This window comes from Parambassis ranga, chromosome 16, assembly GCF_900634625.1.
Source record: "Parambassis ranga chromosome 16, fParRan2.1, whole genome shotgun sequence".
Lineage (NCBI taxonomy): Eukaryota > Metazoa > Chordata > Actinopteri > Ambassidae > Parambassis > Parambassis ranga.
Genome location: NC_041036.1, coordinates 13,712,424 through 13,728,713, shown reverse-complemented (window position 1 = coordinate 13,728,713; position 16,290 = coordinate 13,712,424). Strand labels below are relative to the sequence as shown.

Sequence of the window (16,290 nt, the reverse complement as noted above, 5' to 3'; positions counted from 1 at the left end):
CAACAACTGCCTGTTTTTAAGTTCCACCTATGATCACAGTGTAATTTAGGTGACAGGTCTCTGAGACAGACAGAACCTGGATTCTTCATCAACATACCCACAGGTGGGCTTTGAGGATTAAATAGTTGCTCTGAAAATGTTGACAGAAATCTTGAGAAACTGTTTTATTGTAGTCCATAAAAACAGCAACAATAAAAACAACAATGTGGGGACCATACTATTTTTCAATAATGTAAAACAACACAACAATAGACAGTGAGAAATTAAATTAACTTAAGATTGCCATCATTCTCAAAATCATGTAACTAAAAGATGTGGAGATGTTGCATGTTTGGATTTCAGGAGACGTCCCAGCAAGCAAATCTGTGGTATTGTTAGGAATGTCGGAGGTGCTGTTTGGGATGTGAGTTTAAAGAGCTGATCCCAGATTGGGTCACCTGGTGGTGCAGGTGGGAGTTGGGAAAGAAGAGTGAAGACACAAGAAGAGGTAACAGACCTGACTGACTGATACAAAAGTGACAGTAACAGTCTCTCAGTGTTGGGGCATTCAGCAGTAGAGATGCACATCAATATGCCCTGTTTGATACATACATAGTACATACTGAAAACACACTCACACACACAGACAAAGACATCAGAGTTAAATGGCTTCTAGAAAAAATAATTTCACGTTTTTCTAAAGGTGAAAATGAGCATGATAAATCCCTTGAATATTTTTAATAATCCAAAAGTTACTACAAAGCACCGGTATACCCCAAACATGCTGCTTTTCCCTCAGGATATCGTCTTCTGCTTCATGAACATATAGTTACACACACACACACACATTTTACCCTGCTGTAAGGACAGGTCAAAAGAGCTGCCCGCAGTTCAGTGTTAGGTACAGGGGAGCTGAATGTGATTCCCAGCAGAGGAGACAGAGACTTGTATCTGGTCTGCCTCAGAAAGAGGAGACGATCGTCCATTCACTCCCATCCTACATTTACAGTTCCAGTCTTTTCCAAACAAGGTCCAACAGCACAGCTGAGGCTCTCCGAGCCCAGAGACGGGATGTTGGTGTGGAGTGAGGGGAACTAACCTGACAGTGCTGTACACGGTGGCTGTAGGGGAAGGACGTCTGCTACATGGCGGTGAGGTGAGAGCGACTGGCCTTGGACAGCAAGTGTGAAATGTGCCAGGTGATCTGTCAGCGCGGCACCTGCATCTGCTGTGAGGTCTGTGACTGGTTCTGGGTGTTGATGTCGGGGCCCCGGCTTGCCAATCGGCTGAGGATGTTCCTTTCAGACATTTGCAGCCGCACGGCCACAGGAGGTATCCTGGCGATGGTTGCCGGGAGACGAGTGACGTCGGCCTTCATGTCACTGAGCAGCTCCTCGAGTTGTTTGAGAACTGGAAACAAACAGAGTAATGACCACCTCTAAGATAAGGTGAATGAGTGTTTCGGAAATGACACTATATACTGGTACTGATACTGATACCTATATCATAACCTGTATATTACATACTATGCTCATTTCCTGAAGTGATGAAAAAAAACTTTGCTTGTTCAACCCAGTAAAGGCTCTGTTTTTAACTGCACTGTTGTGTCTGGTGTTTGCTGCTGGTGACATTACTGGTCTGGAAATGTCAATATTTCTATATACATATCGGATCCCTTGTCTATGCTAATGATACTATAACAGGCGCCATAACTCCTCTCCCACAACCACAATATTTTCATATTGAGACTAGAACAGAAATCCAAATATCAACAGGTTGTGTAGACCTGGTTAAATGCAAATGTGCAAGAATGCAGGCCAAAAGTACACACATTTCATTAATGGCCATCATTAGAATATACTGAAGCTAAATACATATTTGTATATATAAGTAAAGCACAATTAGAAATACCTTACATGACATGTTTTAAGTTTTACGGCTAATCAGATTGCTGCAGTTCTACAGTGAAGACAGCAGAAGCTACATTCTTCTCAGCCTGTGTGGCTGCAGTAACTAGTTTCCTTTTTATTGAAGCAAAAACAACAAGTGAGACACTTGTCATGACTGAAAGAATAAGTGAAAAACAATGAGCAGTGCAAATACTAAACAGTCCCTGTCTTTCAATCATAAGACTGAGATGAGTCTACAAACATCTCTCTTTCTATATATATATATATATATACTATATACTTGCATGTTTCACCTTTGTGCAGCACTGCATTGGCAGGCTTGTTTCCAGACATGGACTCCTTGCTGAGGTGCTGGTGGGATTCAGCAAGACACTCCACCTCACTGAAACGAGTATTGAGGGCCATAGAAGGGTGAGCTGGGTCCTCAGTCATGTTCAGGTAGGCTGCCCTCCGCAACTGCTCCTCTATCACCAACGCCTGCTCCAGCAACTATACCAGAGACATTTACCCAGTAAGCTTTGTAACAAACACAAACATACGAACAAACACAGGAATCATTTGATAACTCAGTTCACCTTGAACCTGCGGGCTAGAAATTTGTTTTTAATCTCCAGGAAGTTTCCTCTGCTCATCTCCCCTTTGAAAGGCTCATTGAGGATGGCAAACCTCACATCGTTCTGCACATCTTGCCATCGAGCGTAGCCATGTCTGAGAGACGCCAAAGTCAAGGGTAACAACATGCCTGAGGTTGCTCATTATCATATAAGCAAGGAGAGCAAGGTGTAATGAACTCCAGACCTGTTTTCCCTCACTTATTCTGTGTTCAGGAAAACGCCTGTTGAAAGGATACTGTATAATGCCAGCCAACAGCCAGTAGTCATGGCGACGATGCCAAATCTCAAATGTCTTCTTGGTGACAGTGGCTGCCCTCTCTTCATTCTGCCACAGAGAGTGAAGCTCTGGAAAGGAGGCACAAAGGGTCACAAAGGAAACAAAAAAGGAGATGACCAGGAGTGTGTCTCTCTGTGTGCCCACCTGTGAATCCTCCATCAGCAATGTTGAACATGAACCTCTGCTTGGTGGCTTTCTTCTTCTCCTCGCTGACGTTGACCAGCGCAGCTGTTCCTCCTTCTTTGGTGTTCTCTCCATTCTGCAGCTTGCCAGGCTCTGTCTTCACATCCTTCTCTTCTTTTTGCTCTGAGAAAAAAAATAATGAGTTGCACGCAATTCTAAATGACAAAAATTCATCATTACTAATATATTTTAACACGTGAGAAAGTTACCTTTCTTCTCTTCAGTAGGTGAACTTAAGTCCATCTTTTCGTCTTTACCATTCTCAGCTGAAACAAGAGAAGCACCAGAAAAGTGCAGATTGAGTGGAAACATGTTTTCGCATGTTTAAAACACACCTTACAGTGATCATGTGCCTCACCTTTAGTCTTGTCCACCTCTGACTCCATCTTGCCCTCGGAACCCTCCCCCTTAACATCAGCAGAAGCATTTTTGTCTGCTACCACTGAAGACTTCTCCTTCTCTTCTTTCTCTTTGCTCATGTCATCGCCCTCCTTCTCTTTCCCTTCAGCTCCTTCTGTCTTCTTCTCTTTCTCCTCATTCTCTGCAGCAGGATCTACTTCTTCTTTCTTTTCACCTACAGGAGATTTTTCAGACTCATCTGGGATTTCTATAATCTAGGTGAGGAAGGAGAGTTTTGTATTAGTAAAAATCTGCAAATGACTGAGAATGACTGCCCAGAAAATAATAATATAATACAGAAATAGAAGCAAAATGTACCTCTGGGTCCTCTGCCTTCTTAGCTGCTTTGCCGTCCTCTCCCTCCTTCTTTAAGTCTTCCTTATCCTCTGATTTAGACAAATCCTCTGTGCAAAGAGAAAACACACACACACACAACGTTTTTATATATCAGCACTATGTGTGAGGTCAGTGTGTGTGTGTGTGTGTGTGTACCTGGGACAGGAGTGTTGGGTTGTGTGTCTGCAGGAGTCCCAGTGGAAGGAGTCTTTGGGTCTTCACCAGCAGCCAAAGCCGCAGCTCTTTTATTCTCCTCCAGCTCTGCCATCCAGGGCATTGACCACTGACCATTCACATGTTCAAACTCCTGCACCTGTTCATCAACATGTTAGATCAGCTCATCTATCAATCAGCCATCAAATGTAACTGTTCTGTTTATTGTGGAATTATGAAACTATACCTTTTTCCTAATAAGTGACATCACACCAATGCGAGTGAGCACGTGTTGCCTTGACAGACCCTCGCGTGGGACGCCATCTGCAAAAGTCTCAGCACCATCTGCCCCCGGCTCACAAAGGTGACGCATGAATAGAGACACATAGGCCCTGCAAACATGTGAGGAAGGTGAAATTGCCTTAGGACTGTTTAAATGTGGCAGCTGTACAAGAACTCGCCTAAATATTTAAAGCAGTGAAAGGCCTAGGAAATGAACTTCCCTAATCAAAGAATAAGCAGAAAACATTATAAGCTTAGCAACAACTTGATGATTTTGATTAAAAAATCAATAAGTGATGAGGTTCAATACAGAGCACTGGTAAGTAAAAAAACATCAGACTCACTTGAACTCTTTCTCAGACTTTCCTCGCAGGTCTCTGACTAGCCACTGATTGGTGAAAGCATCCTGGGGAGGCATCCCATAACGCATCACTGCATTCAAGAAAGCCTTCCTCTGCCGTGCATTGAAGCCCAACACCTAAAATGTAGGAGGCCATGTACATACAAATTAAATTCTGCCTTAACAAACAGGATTTTCCTGAGTTTTCAGAAGAAAGAAAAGAGAACAAAGTTCAGAAGGAACAACTTGCCTCGATGTTTCCACCAACTCTGGCCAACAGAGGAGGCAAAGGTTTATCCCTGTCGTTCCTCAGCCCTTTGCGGTTTGGTCTGCGGGCATTGGCTATAAGAACCAAAAGGAAAAGTCAGTCTACTTAAAATTCAGGATTAATAATGAGCAACATACAGTCAAAATCACATTAAACAGTTCAAATATAACTGAATTCTGATGTGTGACCATGTGTCGTAATCGTTGTTTTAAATGCCTCTGTGAAGATATTGCACTTACTCTGATCCTGCTGAAGCTGCCTCTCCTCACAATCCCTCCACACTTTTACATTAAATATATTTTAATACTTTCAGAACATTTACAACTGAAAGCAGTATGCTGGTGTTTCTCAGGTAATACAATTGAAATAGAGCTCTAATTAAAAGAACTAAAAATACAAACAGTAAAAAATACATCTCATTCCACTGTTAAATTGACAAATAGATCAAGTGCAACGTCATCATCAATTGACAGAAACCGACTAAATACAAATGAACAGTTTGAACAAAGTGCTTTTTAAACAAACAGGTAAACAGGTAATGTCAACTTAAACAGTGTCTTTAAAGTGCATGCAGGCATTTCAGCTGGCTGAGAAACTGTTGAGGTCAATTTTCTTTCCCTTTTTCCGTCTGTCTTTATTATTTTTCTTTCTGTCTTTTCTTGCCTCTCTACGCTCAAAGCAGTAGTTGTTTCGTGAGCTGTTGTTGATGTTGTCGAGGAGGATATCATAGCTGTCATCTGAATCTGAATACATATCTGCAGGGGTGGTTGGAAGGTTGTTAGTGAATGACACACACCTTATTATCTGTTACCAGTCTAATCAGGAACACCCACATCAATGCTATGTTGCTGAGATAAAATCTTCCAATCAAATCAAATCTTTAGAGCCCCTTTCAGACACGTAGTCCTTAACATTAACCGGACAGCATCAGAAGGTGTCAGCTTCAAGTCTGACTAAAGGTAGGAATGGATGGTGCAGATGGTGGCCAATCCAATCTCTCACAACTGGCAAATCCCACACGGCTGTCTCTGTCACTGTCGTGGGTATGTCTCAATGAAGCTGTGAGTACCATGAATCACTGACATCACTCTACCTGACTGATGAAGCCAGAGATATTCTGCATCCCATGTCTGAAAGGGGTTGGAAAACTGGACAACTGAGCAAATGTCTGTGTCTTAGCATTGTAAATGTAAACCAAACCAACACATTCCCTCTCTGAACAGCAGTATCAAAAACATTGAGCCTTACCCTCAGTCCGTTCATCAAAGTCCTCATCACCCTCCTCCGAGGCCACTGAGTAATCCGACTGGTTATCTGACTGATCCTCCTGCCAGTCTAAACAGAGCACAGGCAAAGCAAAGAGAAAAGTCTTCACTAACTAGTCAGTCTGACACAAATATAAATGAATTGGGATTTTAACCAGAAGGGGGAGCTGCTGCATCAAAACCATGTTTCCACAGAGGGGCTAATTTGTCCGATTGACTTTCTATCTCAATAAACAGTAGAAAAATTCTTTTTGACTGCAAAATACAAATAGGTATAAGGTCAAATAACATTTTGAACCCCACCACTGAATACAAACACAGCATAAATACTAGAGGGCACATTTCATTAGTCTATTTTCAACTGGTTTCAAAAAGGAGAGCGAAAGAGTGCTCAGCTTTTCTTGCAGTTGGTTTGAGTCCACGTAGTTGAAAATGTCTAAAATTTTCCTACAGGCACTGTTGCTGTTCAACAAAAAAAGTGTGTTTGTAGAAGCAAATTGGCCTGATTGGATTGTGGCTGGTGAGTGTTATGTGTACAATTTAGGATCACTCCAAAACCCAGTGCTAAGATTAAAAACTGGGCTTTAGCCCATTAGACCTAAAAACACCACGTGGACACAGATCCTAACTTACAGTAGTAACAAGACCCAAGGTTCCAATAAATGATTTTAAGCAGGCTTGATTGGGAGAAAAAAATAATGTGTATATATAGTAACACACAACTAACACAGTTCTTTACGGAATTACAAGCCCCAAAACTAAAATACACTTTAATGAGATACGTATCTCCTGTCATGTTACACCAACACCAAACAAACAGCACTGCACAGCACACACACACAAGAAAAGGTTGCATTATATATTGTTCTGTACCCTGTGTAATACCTCGGTCCTCCTGGGAGCCATCATTGTAGTTGACTGGCTTTCGAGTTCTTTTGCCTTTGCCTAAATTGCGGGCAAGATCTTCCTGCTGCTGCTCATAGTGATGACGAAGCAGCTTCTCCCAGTAGTCAGGATCAACACTTTCCTCCTGCTTGATCACCTCACGTTCCACCTCCTCCTCCTAAATGATAAGAGATTTAACTTAAGAAAACACATTAAAACACATTTTGCAACTTAAAACAATGTTGTTGTAGTTAGGTTCATTCTGTACCTCATCGTCTTCATCTTTGACCACATACTGGGCCACTTTGAAAGAGCTGAGGTACTCATTCATGCTCTGGAGCTCAGTGTCGTCTGTGGCATCCTGATTCCTGTCCAGCAAACGGTCAATTGCTTGATCATCGTAGTGGATCACACTGCTGTCATCCTCCTTGTTGTCCCCTGAAAGCAGAATAAGTCGATGAGAAGCAGAGACTTATCTAAAATATCTGTCATATTAAACTGGCATCCCAGACAAACTGGTCTGGATAAGGGATGCAAAAAAATTTAACTGACCCTCCCCAACTTCATCCTTGAACAGTTCTTCGGTTCCAAACTTGAGGATGTCATCAAGCTCCTGCTTTGACATGGAGCCTGTCTTAGAGCCGAGGCCGGGTCGCACCACCAGGTGAGTGAGCATCATCTTCTTCTTTGCCACCTGGCAAAAGAAAGTAGGTGGAAGGAAAGCAAGCAGTGAGAAGGTGAACACAGATGCATTTTATTAAATAGTGTTCTTTTTCACTGACCTGTGTGATCCTCTCCTCCACAGATGCTTTGGTAACAAAGCGATAAATCATCACTTTCCTGTTCTGGCCAATACGATGAGCTCTGCTGAACGCCTACAAAACCCATACAAAACACATAATTACCTGTCCCCTATAAAACAAACATGCTGACATAGATGTGAGCTTAAACCTGTGGTTTGCATACCTGGATGTCATTGTGGGGATTCCAGTCAGAGTCATAGATAATGACAGTGTCAGCAGAGGCGAGATTAATGCCCAACCCACCAGCTCTGGTGGAGAGGAGGAAAGCAAACTGCTGAGCACCAGGAGCTGTTGGATGAAGAGCAGAATTTTAATTAAAGAAACAGATAGCTGTCCTACGAAGCAAATCAGGACGTTGATGCATTCATCTTCTTACCATTAAAGCGATCAATGGCCTCCTGTCTTAAGTTGCCAGTGACTCCTCCATCAATTCTTTCATATTTGTATCCCTCATTCTCCAAAAAGTCCTCCAGCAGATCGAGCATTTTGGTCATCTGAGAGAAAACCAAAACCCTGTGCCCCCCCTCCTTCAGCTTTCTCATCATCTTCAGGAGCAGCATCAGCTTCCCTGAAGACTTTGTCAGGGCAGTGCCTTCATACATGCCATTTGGAAGTTTTGGTGCCTCCTGAAATTAGATAAGAAATCTGAATAACTCTTAAAGATTCAGTGAGACATAATTCAGCAATAAAACAAACAGCTGCATTAAAACCTTACATTGGCAGCTGCTGGAAAGAGGTAAGGGTGATTGCAGCACTTTTTGAGGTCCATCACAACATTGAGCAAAGAGACTTGGTTTCCACCTCCGCGAGTGTTCAGGGCCTCAAAGTTGCGTGTTAGAATGAACTTGTAGTATTTCCTGGGTTACAAAAAAACAAATACAAATGGCATCAGAAAAAAACAGCAAAGATCAGACAAACTGTCCGCAAAATTCTTACTAGACCAGCCTATTATCACTTACTTCTGCATGGGGCTAAGCTCCACTCGAACAATGAGCTCAGTCTTTGAAGGCATGTGTTTGAATACATCAGCTTTCAGCCTTCTGAGCATGTGTGGTCCCAGCATGTCATGGAGCTTCTTAATTTGGTCCTCTTTTGCAATGTCTGCAAACTCCTCCAGAAAACCTTCCAAGTTGCTACAGAACAAAAGAACATACAAATAAACGTACAGCAGCTGTAGACGTCATCACTGTATCTACCATAAAACCACAACTGCTGTGGCCTTGTACAGTACAGAGGATCAACTGACTTGAATCTCTCGGGTGTCAGGAAGTTTAGCAAGTGGAAAAGCTCCTCCAGATTGTTCTGAAGAGGAGTGCCGGTCAGCAGCAGCTTGTGTTGCAGTGGGTAGTTGTTCAACACTCGGAAGAACTGGCAATAGCAAGGAGCAAATCAAAAAATGTATATAATATAATTATAATATTATAATAATTAATATAATATTTTCAGCAGCATTTGATGGTTTACGATGCAGATTAATGCACAAACAAAACAAAATGAAGCCTTTGTTTTTACCTTGGACTGGTTATTCTTCAGTCTGTGTGCCTCATCAACAACCAGACAGGCCCATTCAATGGAGCCCAGCACAGCCTGATCAATAGTGATCAACTCATAGGAGGTAAGCAGAACATGGAACTTGACCGGTGAGTCTTTCTGCAATGTGCAGTTGAACAGAAAAAGAAGTGGAAAAACAGCATACCAATTAAAACTGATAGTTAAACCTTTATAGAACCTGTATAGATCCCCCTCGATTCAGTCTACTCCTTACCTTCATCTTGGATGCCTTTTTTCCTCCTCTGATGGCATTTCCCTCAAAGGAGAACTCATTCTCTCTGATAACCGCCCTGCTGTCTTTGTCCCCCACATAGGTGACCACATACATGTCGGGGGCCCACATTTCAAACTCTCTCTCCCAGTTAATGATGGTGGACAGAGGAGCACTGACCAGGAAAGGACCTTTGGAGTGACCCTGTGTTGGTGAACGTTAAAACGAACATTAGCAAAGATTTCACAGATTTACTGTGAAATAAATCAGTATGTAAACACTGATACAACTGTATTGATCTTGCTGCGTTTTTAGAGTTCATCTCTTGACCCTGTTTAATAGACAGAGTTACTTGAAACAGGCCTGATTCCTACCCTGCTTAAACTGTGTGCGTGTCGAAGTGGTTTCTTACCTCCTTGTACAGTGAGTAGAGGAAGACAGCTGTCTGAACCGTTTTGCCTAAACCCATCTCATCAGCCAGTATAGTGTCGGTGGCTTGAGCCCAAGAAAACCTCAGCCAGTTCAGCCCTTCCAGTTGGTAGGGATGCAGAGTTCCTCCTGTGCTGTCCAGGTAATCAGGCTGCCGATCAAACTTGATGGTGGGCTGGAATGAAGCAACCACAAAAAAAAATGCACCTCTCCTGATTCAACTAATAGTTTTTTTAAAAACGCAATTTATGGAAATACCTACATCTACTACTGGATTAGCAGGTGGTCGCTCTGCCTTCTTGACTTTAACTGTCTTTTTCAGCTTCTTTCCAGGTCTGCCCTCATCACCCATTATAAGCTCTCTAATGGGGAACAGCAAAAAAAGGGGAAGTTCTGAATGAATAGTCCTTGTATAACTGTAGAACATTTTACAACATTAACAAATGCATACCTGTGATTCCAGTATGTCTGCTTGTATGTGTCATACTCTGGTATGTCCATGTCTTCACTCTCCCAGGTTGATTGATCATATGGCAGATCTCTCCATTTGATCAGATAATGTACATTGTTCTTCTTATCAACACTAACATGAAAACAAAGACGCGAGTAAAACACATACAATGATTATTATTATTGTTATTATTATCTGCACATATTGTAATAGAAGAATATAAAATCTTGTTTCCTTTTTGGTTGCTTTGTTGGATTTTTTTGTACCTATGGTTGAGGATGCGGTGGATCATCAGCCACTCCATCTTAACTCCGAAGCGGCTAAACTCCTCCTCCATGTGGACAAAGAGAGGGTCCTTGTTTTTCCTCTTGGTGCTCTTGTCATCATCACCCTCGCCTCCAAAGTCGACTGGTGGTGGTTCGTCCATGTCAGTCTTCCTCTGGTAGTTACGGAACATTACCTGGCAGTTCAACTCCAACTGGAAAAGAGTTTGTTTGTTATAAATAGATGACCAAAAACTAAGTTGGACAAAACTTTTCAGAGAGTGAACCACGGTACCTGCAGCTCCTGCACCCAGGAGCAGTGCCAGTAGGACATGTTGCACCATTTGACAAAGAACTCCCTTTCCCTGCGGCCAGCCATGGGTGGAGGGTCAGGAGCATCAGCAGGAAGGTCAACAGGCCGGGGGACAGGCGTGGGGGCTGGCGGCTCCCCCCAGCGCCATGTTAAAACCTTTTGGACTTTGCCCTTCATTGGTGGACACTGTTGGAAAGTGGGAGTGTGGACAGTAAATACCCTAGGGCTGTTCTACTGTAAGAAGAACATTTAATCAGTGAACAGCCCCAATAAGGAAAAATACCTGCTATGAATTTATACAACACAATAAATTATTCAAGTAAAAACTGCTTAAATGCCATTGTTTATGTGACATACAGTAGGTAAACGTATCCACAACAGGAGAAAGGGCTCTTTATCTCCACCATAAGATGGAATTTGCAATCCACATGAGCACTCGCAGATTCATATGCACCAGTGCACAGTGCTCACCTTGCAGCGGGGGCAGATCCATTCCCCATTGGGGATCTCAGGGAGAGGAGGGTTGAGGCAGTGGATGTGGTAGGAGGAGGGGCAAGTGTCACAGCAAAGCAGCTCTCCTCCATCCTTACACACACGGCAAAACTCAATGTGGTGGTCGTCTTCCTCCTCCATCCCTTCATCCCTTCTGTCATCATCATCCTCCCCTTCAGCCTCGGACAGATCATCCCTGGCCTCCCACTGGATTCCCTCCTTCTCCTGGTGGCAGAATTACAGACAGTGTGTGTGTGTGTGTGTGTGTGTGTGTGTGTGTGTGCGCGCGCGTGAGTGCATGTGTGGGGGGGAAGAGGGGGGGCAGACAGGCAAGGAAGGTATGCGGAACGGAGTGAAAGGAAAAAAGGGGAGGGGTGCGGGGGAGAGATTCAAGAGCACCAGAGGTGGGTGGGTGTGCATTGCGTGCGTGTGCATGTTTGTGTGCAGAGCCACAGGGAGGGAGGGAGAGAGCGGGAGGGGAGGGACAAGAGGAGGAAATGGAGGATGGGGTGGGGGGGTGGTAGGGAATGAAAAAGAACAGACAGGAATGAGAGCAAATGGGTGAGGGGGACAGCAGAGGACAAAGAGAAATGGAGGACACAAAAAATGGTTAGTCCATTTCACAACAATCAACTCTCTTGTCAGAGCAACTTTCCAGAGATACTCTTCCACATAATGACAGGTGTATTTTCTGCCCTCCTGGGTTATACTACAAGAATTAGGCACATACACCATAATGGTCATCTTTACACAGTGGTACTCACACAGTGTGGACAACTCCACTTGCCCTCTGGCGCCTTCTCCATGTCAGGGTCCAGACAGACCATATGATAAGCTCTTGGACAGGTGTCACACAAAATGATCTCTCCTCCCTGCTGGCACACCTCACAGTAGTCCTGGTGGTCTGTCTCATAGCCATCACCATCTTCAGTCTCCACTAAGAGGCAAAAATTAGGTCAGGGGTAGACCCTCACATTGACCTTTGATGTCGGTCAGCAAAGGTAATCATAGTGTATTTAAGTTTTCGTAATACTTCCATGCTGACCTTTCTTCTTTTTCTTTGCACTCTTGGGTTTCTTCTTACTCCGGCTGCTGCGGTTGGAGCCATCAGACACTGAGAAATTCCCATCATCAAAGTCACTGTCAACATCAGGTTCATCTTCATCACTCTAATACAGTGAGACAGAATGAAAACTGTTAGACTAACACCTCATTATACTTAAGTACATTATTAATATTCTGAAGCTGCTAAATCTTACAGAGGAGCGCTTCCTCTTGCTGTTGAGACCCCCTAGTTTGATCTTGAGTGGAGCCACCTTCTTGGGTTTCGGTTTAGGTGGAGGCTTAGATGCAGACTTTGATTTCTTACGAGCATTGGGACCTAAAAAAATAGTTAAATAAGAACCGAATTATAACTCCAATGTAAACACATACAGCCAATAATCTGTTAATAATCGGTTCACTCATCATTATATCCAACCTTTTTGCTTTTATCTCACTTTACCTTTTCCTTCTTTGGTCTTGGCCTTGCGGAGTGGAGGTGCTGGGGCTGCTGGAGGTGCAGAGGGCGTTGAAGTAACTGCAGGAGTAGAGGCTGATGCAGATGTGGCATTAGGAGCAGTCTCTGCCCCTCCATCTGTGCCTGCAACCACCATGTTTTCCACAGCTGCTGCCACATTGGCTGCTGCCAGGGCTGCATTAGCAGTAGCACAGCCCTGCAGACGGACACAGCACAGAGTGAGAACCTTTGTCCCCTAAAGTCAAACACAAAGATCTGCAAACTAAGTTCAAACTTGAAATACCTTTAGAGGGTTGTTTGTGCTGAATTCTCGCCACTTAGCCATCATCAAAGTCATCATTTTAGACACTGCAATTTTGGGGTTCTTTGCCCCAATTAATGGCCTAAAGACACACAATGAATGATTATAATGATTTTATTTAAGACAAGGTAAGAGCAGGCAATAATATCAGCACCTAATATGTAAATGGAATCTTCACCTGACAAACTGGCTGAAGGCCTTGTAATTTGTGAGGGAGCTGTAGTCTTCCTGAGTAAAGACGTGGTCAATGTCTTTCATGCCCCAGGCCTCCAGCAGCTGTGCAGAGCTTTTAGGCTGAAGCAGAAGTAAAGCGGTGAAAAGAATAACATCAGGAAAAATAATTTTACCTGCCAACCCCCACGACACAAACTACACAGTGAGCCTAAATGCTTTTTTACCTGGCAATCGTCATCATCCTCATCATCATCTTCTTCTGGTTCAGGATCTTTACGTTTGCTCTTCAAGCTGGATGAGCCTCCTTTCTCTCCTGCTGCACCTCCTTTCTTCTTGTCTTTAGCAGAGCTGGAGCGTTTCTTCTTTTTCCTCCCTGGGGCATAATCACTTCCTTCACTGTCTGACCGCATGCCTCCCTCATCTGCATCCCTCTCTGCTGCTTCCACACCAATCAGGTGCTCTGGGGAGCTGACTGGCAATTCCTGCAAGATGAAGGACCGCTTTGCAAATTACATCAAGACACTAGTGCTTCTATGCTTCTTTAAATATATTACAGACGTCAGAATCTCAAAGTATTGTTTGTTTTTTCTTGTGAAGTTTAGGCCTCTCTATTAGGATGGAGAGTAGTAAGTCACTGGACTCAATACTGTCAAATAGCTGATTTTTATTTGATTATTCATGTATAATTACAGAAGAATTTAAAGCTGATAGTAGCATCCCTAACAGCAAACAATTACTTAAGAAACTAAGGGTCAGATAACTTTTAAAATAACAAATACAATTTTTCACAGCTATACACTAAATCAATTAATTAATTAGCTGCAACTCCATCAGTTTGAGATGTTTATAGTATCAGTAATCAGCTAGCAATAAATCCATTATCTGAAACACTTTCCTCCCATTGAGAATTTGCTGCATCCTACATTGTTTTGACACAAGTTTTAATAAAGTAAAATGTCAGAGACTTTGTAGGTGTTATAACTTTGTCCGGCGCCCTCACCTCTCGGATGGTTCTCTGCCTCTTGCTGCTCCGGCTCTCTCGGCTGCTTTTCTTCGCTTTCTTCTTCTTCTTTGACTTTGGTACCTCCTCTACGTCAGACACAGCATCCTCCGGCTCGTCCTCATCTGCCAGTGACACGCTTTCGTTAACGGGAGAGGACAGTGGACACACACGGACAGAAGCACGACTGCAGGCCGAAGCAGCGAGCGAACCAGGGACCGCGCACTGACACGACTGACAAATGCCCGTGCACGCACAAACACACACACACGCACACACAGCGTGAATACCACAACAGCAACTTGTCATGTTTTGTGTCTTTGAAACTTTGACAGCTCACGCCCACACTCGTGGAGCGAAGCCGGAGGGTCAACGAAATAAGTCGAGTTATAAAGGAAAAAGAAAACTCTGAATACTTGGTTTCCAAGTTAGCTAACTCATCTATCATGGCGAGTGACGGACGGCCCAAACAGACTACTCCTGGCTAGCTGAAGCTAGCTTAGCATCGCGGTGAAGGCGAAGCTCAAGTTACAGAGAGATGAAGCTTCTTCAGAGGAAAAGGCGAGCTTACCGTGCATAAGTGAGTGCTCATCCGCCGCTCCGAAGTCTTCTCTTTCATCCTCGCTACACGACATTTTCCCAACGTATTTTTATTTTTTTATTTCTTGCTGGTCGAATTAATCCCTCCTAAACCTTGCTCCTCGGTCGGCGAGGGAGGAGGGAAAATGACGTGGGACTGGTGGAGAATGGACCGGGGGTGTCCAGGAAGGGAAGGGGGGGGGCGTGCTGGGTGCTGGAAATAAATAAATAATAATAAATGGCATTGGTTGGTAGCTTTACTCATTTTCATTGCATCTAATTAAGCGCCAGCCTACTCAAACAAGTTGGATAACTAGATTATTATCTATGCTGATCAGCAGGTATATTTCTACACAGAAGTGAATGGAATTAAGTGTGACACCCGTCGCTAATGCGAAAATAAACAGTGTGTTAGCACTGTCGAGTTAAAACGACACATCAGAGAAAAGTTTAAGCATTTCAAAGCCTACCTTTACACATGAGAAACTTACTGTAGTGTGCGTGTGTAGTCCCGGCTCGAGGTGTGCTCTCTGTCTCTCTCTGACACGGTGCAGGAATTAATACAAATCAAGCTGTTTGTGTGTCAGTTGTTGTCATTTAGTGTTCCTTCATTAAGCGCAGCTGAACCGTGATCAGTGAAATGTATACACACACAAAAATAATGAGCCGTCAATGACCCAAAATACGCCGCTCCGTCCCCCTCTTCTCTCTCCCCCAACCTCACAGGCAGCGCTTAGCTAACATCCTCACAAACACACAAAGGGGGCAGACATCCCATAATAATCCCCCCTCCCACACTCACACAGGACTCTGCATAGTTACCTCGCAACGGACAGACCATAATACTCAGCTTGCCCCCACCCCCTCCACCACGCGCGCGCACGCACGTACACTGCCACTTCTAGACATGCATGCACCAGACTCATTGCATGCACACTCCTTCCCCTTTCCACGAGTAGTCCCAGCCCCCTTAGCAACCCCGTTGTCATGGTGACACCCCCTCCCTCCTCTTCTTGACAGACCATAATACTCCAGCAGTAGCAAGATACATCCCATAATATACCCAACTCCTAAAAGACAAGAAAGAAAAAAAAACACACCAGTCAAATGGTCTCCAGGGGAGCTGAAGTCCACTGTGACAGACCATAATATTCACGGAGCATCCACCTGGCAGTGAGCATGACTACACCAACAAGTCAAAAAGCTGTCACTCTTCTTTGTACAGCACAGGTAGGCCGTATGCAGTGTGCGGGTCACACAGGCCTGCTGACACGCTGACACTGCTTCCCTAAAGAGCAAGCAGAGGCCTCCTG

The 16,290-nt window shown here is 43.8% G+C and overlaps 1 protein-coding gene across 4 annotated transcripts; it reads right to left on the bottom strand.

The window, feature by feature from the left end:
• Positions 1-149: 149 nt before the first annotated feature.
• On the bottom strand, positions 150-15,715 carry chd4b (chromodomain helicase DNA binding protein 4b). Of its 4 annotated transcripts, none has more exons than XM_028424371.1 (40): positions 15,469-15,715; positions 14,970-15,191; positions 14,399-14,523; positions 13,623-13,880; positions 13,403-13,518; positions 13,207-13,306; positions 12,909-13,119; positions 12,664-12,785; positions 12,450-12,573; positions 12,169-12,341; positions 11,384-11,629; positions 10,895-11,098; positions 10,603-10,814; positions 10,337-10,468; positions 10,148-10,247; positions 9,869-10,060; positions 9,460-9,660; positions 9,207-9,344; positions 8,941-9,062; positions 8,654-8,827; positions 8,410-8,551; positions 8,071-8,320; positions 7,858-7,982; positions 7,674-7,766; positions 7,444-7,585; positions 7,160-7,329; positions 6,880-7,069; positions 5,990-6,076; positions 4,724-4,815; positions 4,478-4,611; positions 4,099-4,243; positions 3,855-4,011; positions 3,681-3,766; positions 3,322-3,577; positions 3,173-3,229; positions 2,925-3,086; positions 2,740-2,848; positions 2,465-2,597; positions 2,174-2,378; positions 150-1,389 (listed from the first exon to the last, which is right to left on the bottom strand). In XM_028424371.1, the coding sequence occupies exons 2-40, from the start codon at positions 15,031-15,033 to the stop codon at positions 1,187-1,189; spliced, it is 5,952 nt and encodes a 1,983-aa protein (XP_028280172.1). In that variant the 5' UTR covers positions 15,034-15,191; positions 15,469-15,715; the 3' UTR covers positions 150-1,186. The 4 variants fall into 4 exon arrangements, with proteins under 4 accessions (XP_028280172.1, XP_028280174.1, XP_028280175.1 ...); XM_028424373.1 differs by having other exon boundaries at positions 6,892-7,069; XM_028424374.1 differs by having other exon boundaries at positions 2,183-2,378; positions 6,892-7,069.
• Between the last annotated feature and the right edge of the window lie 575 nt (positions 15,716-16,290).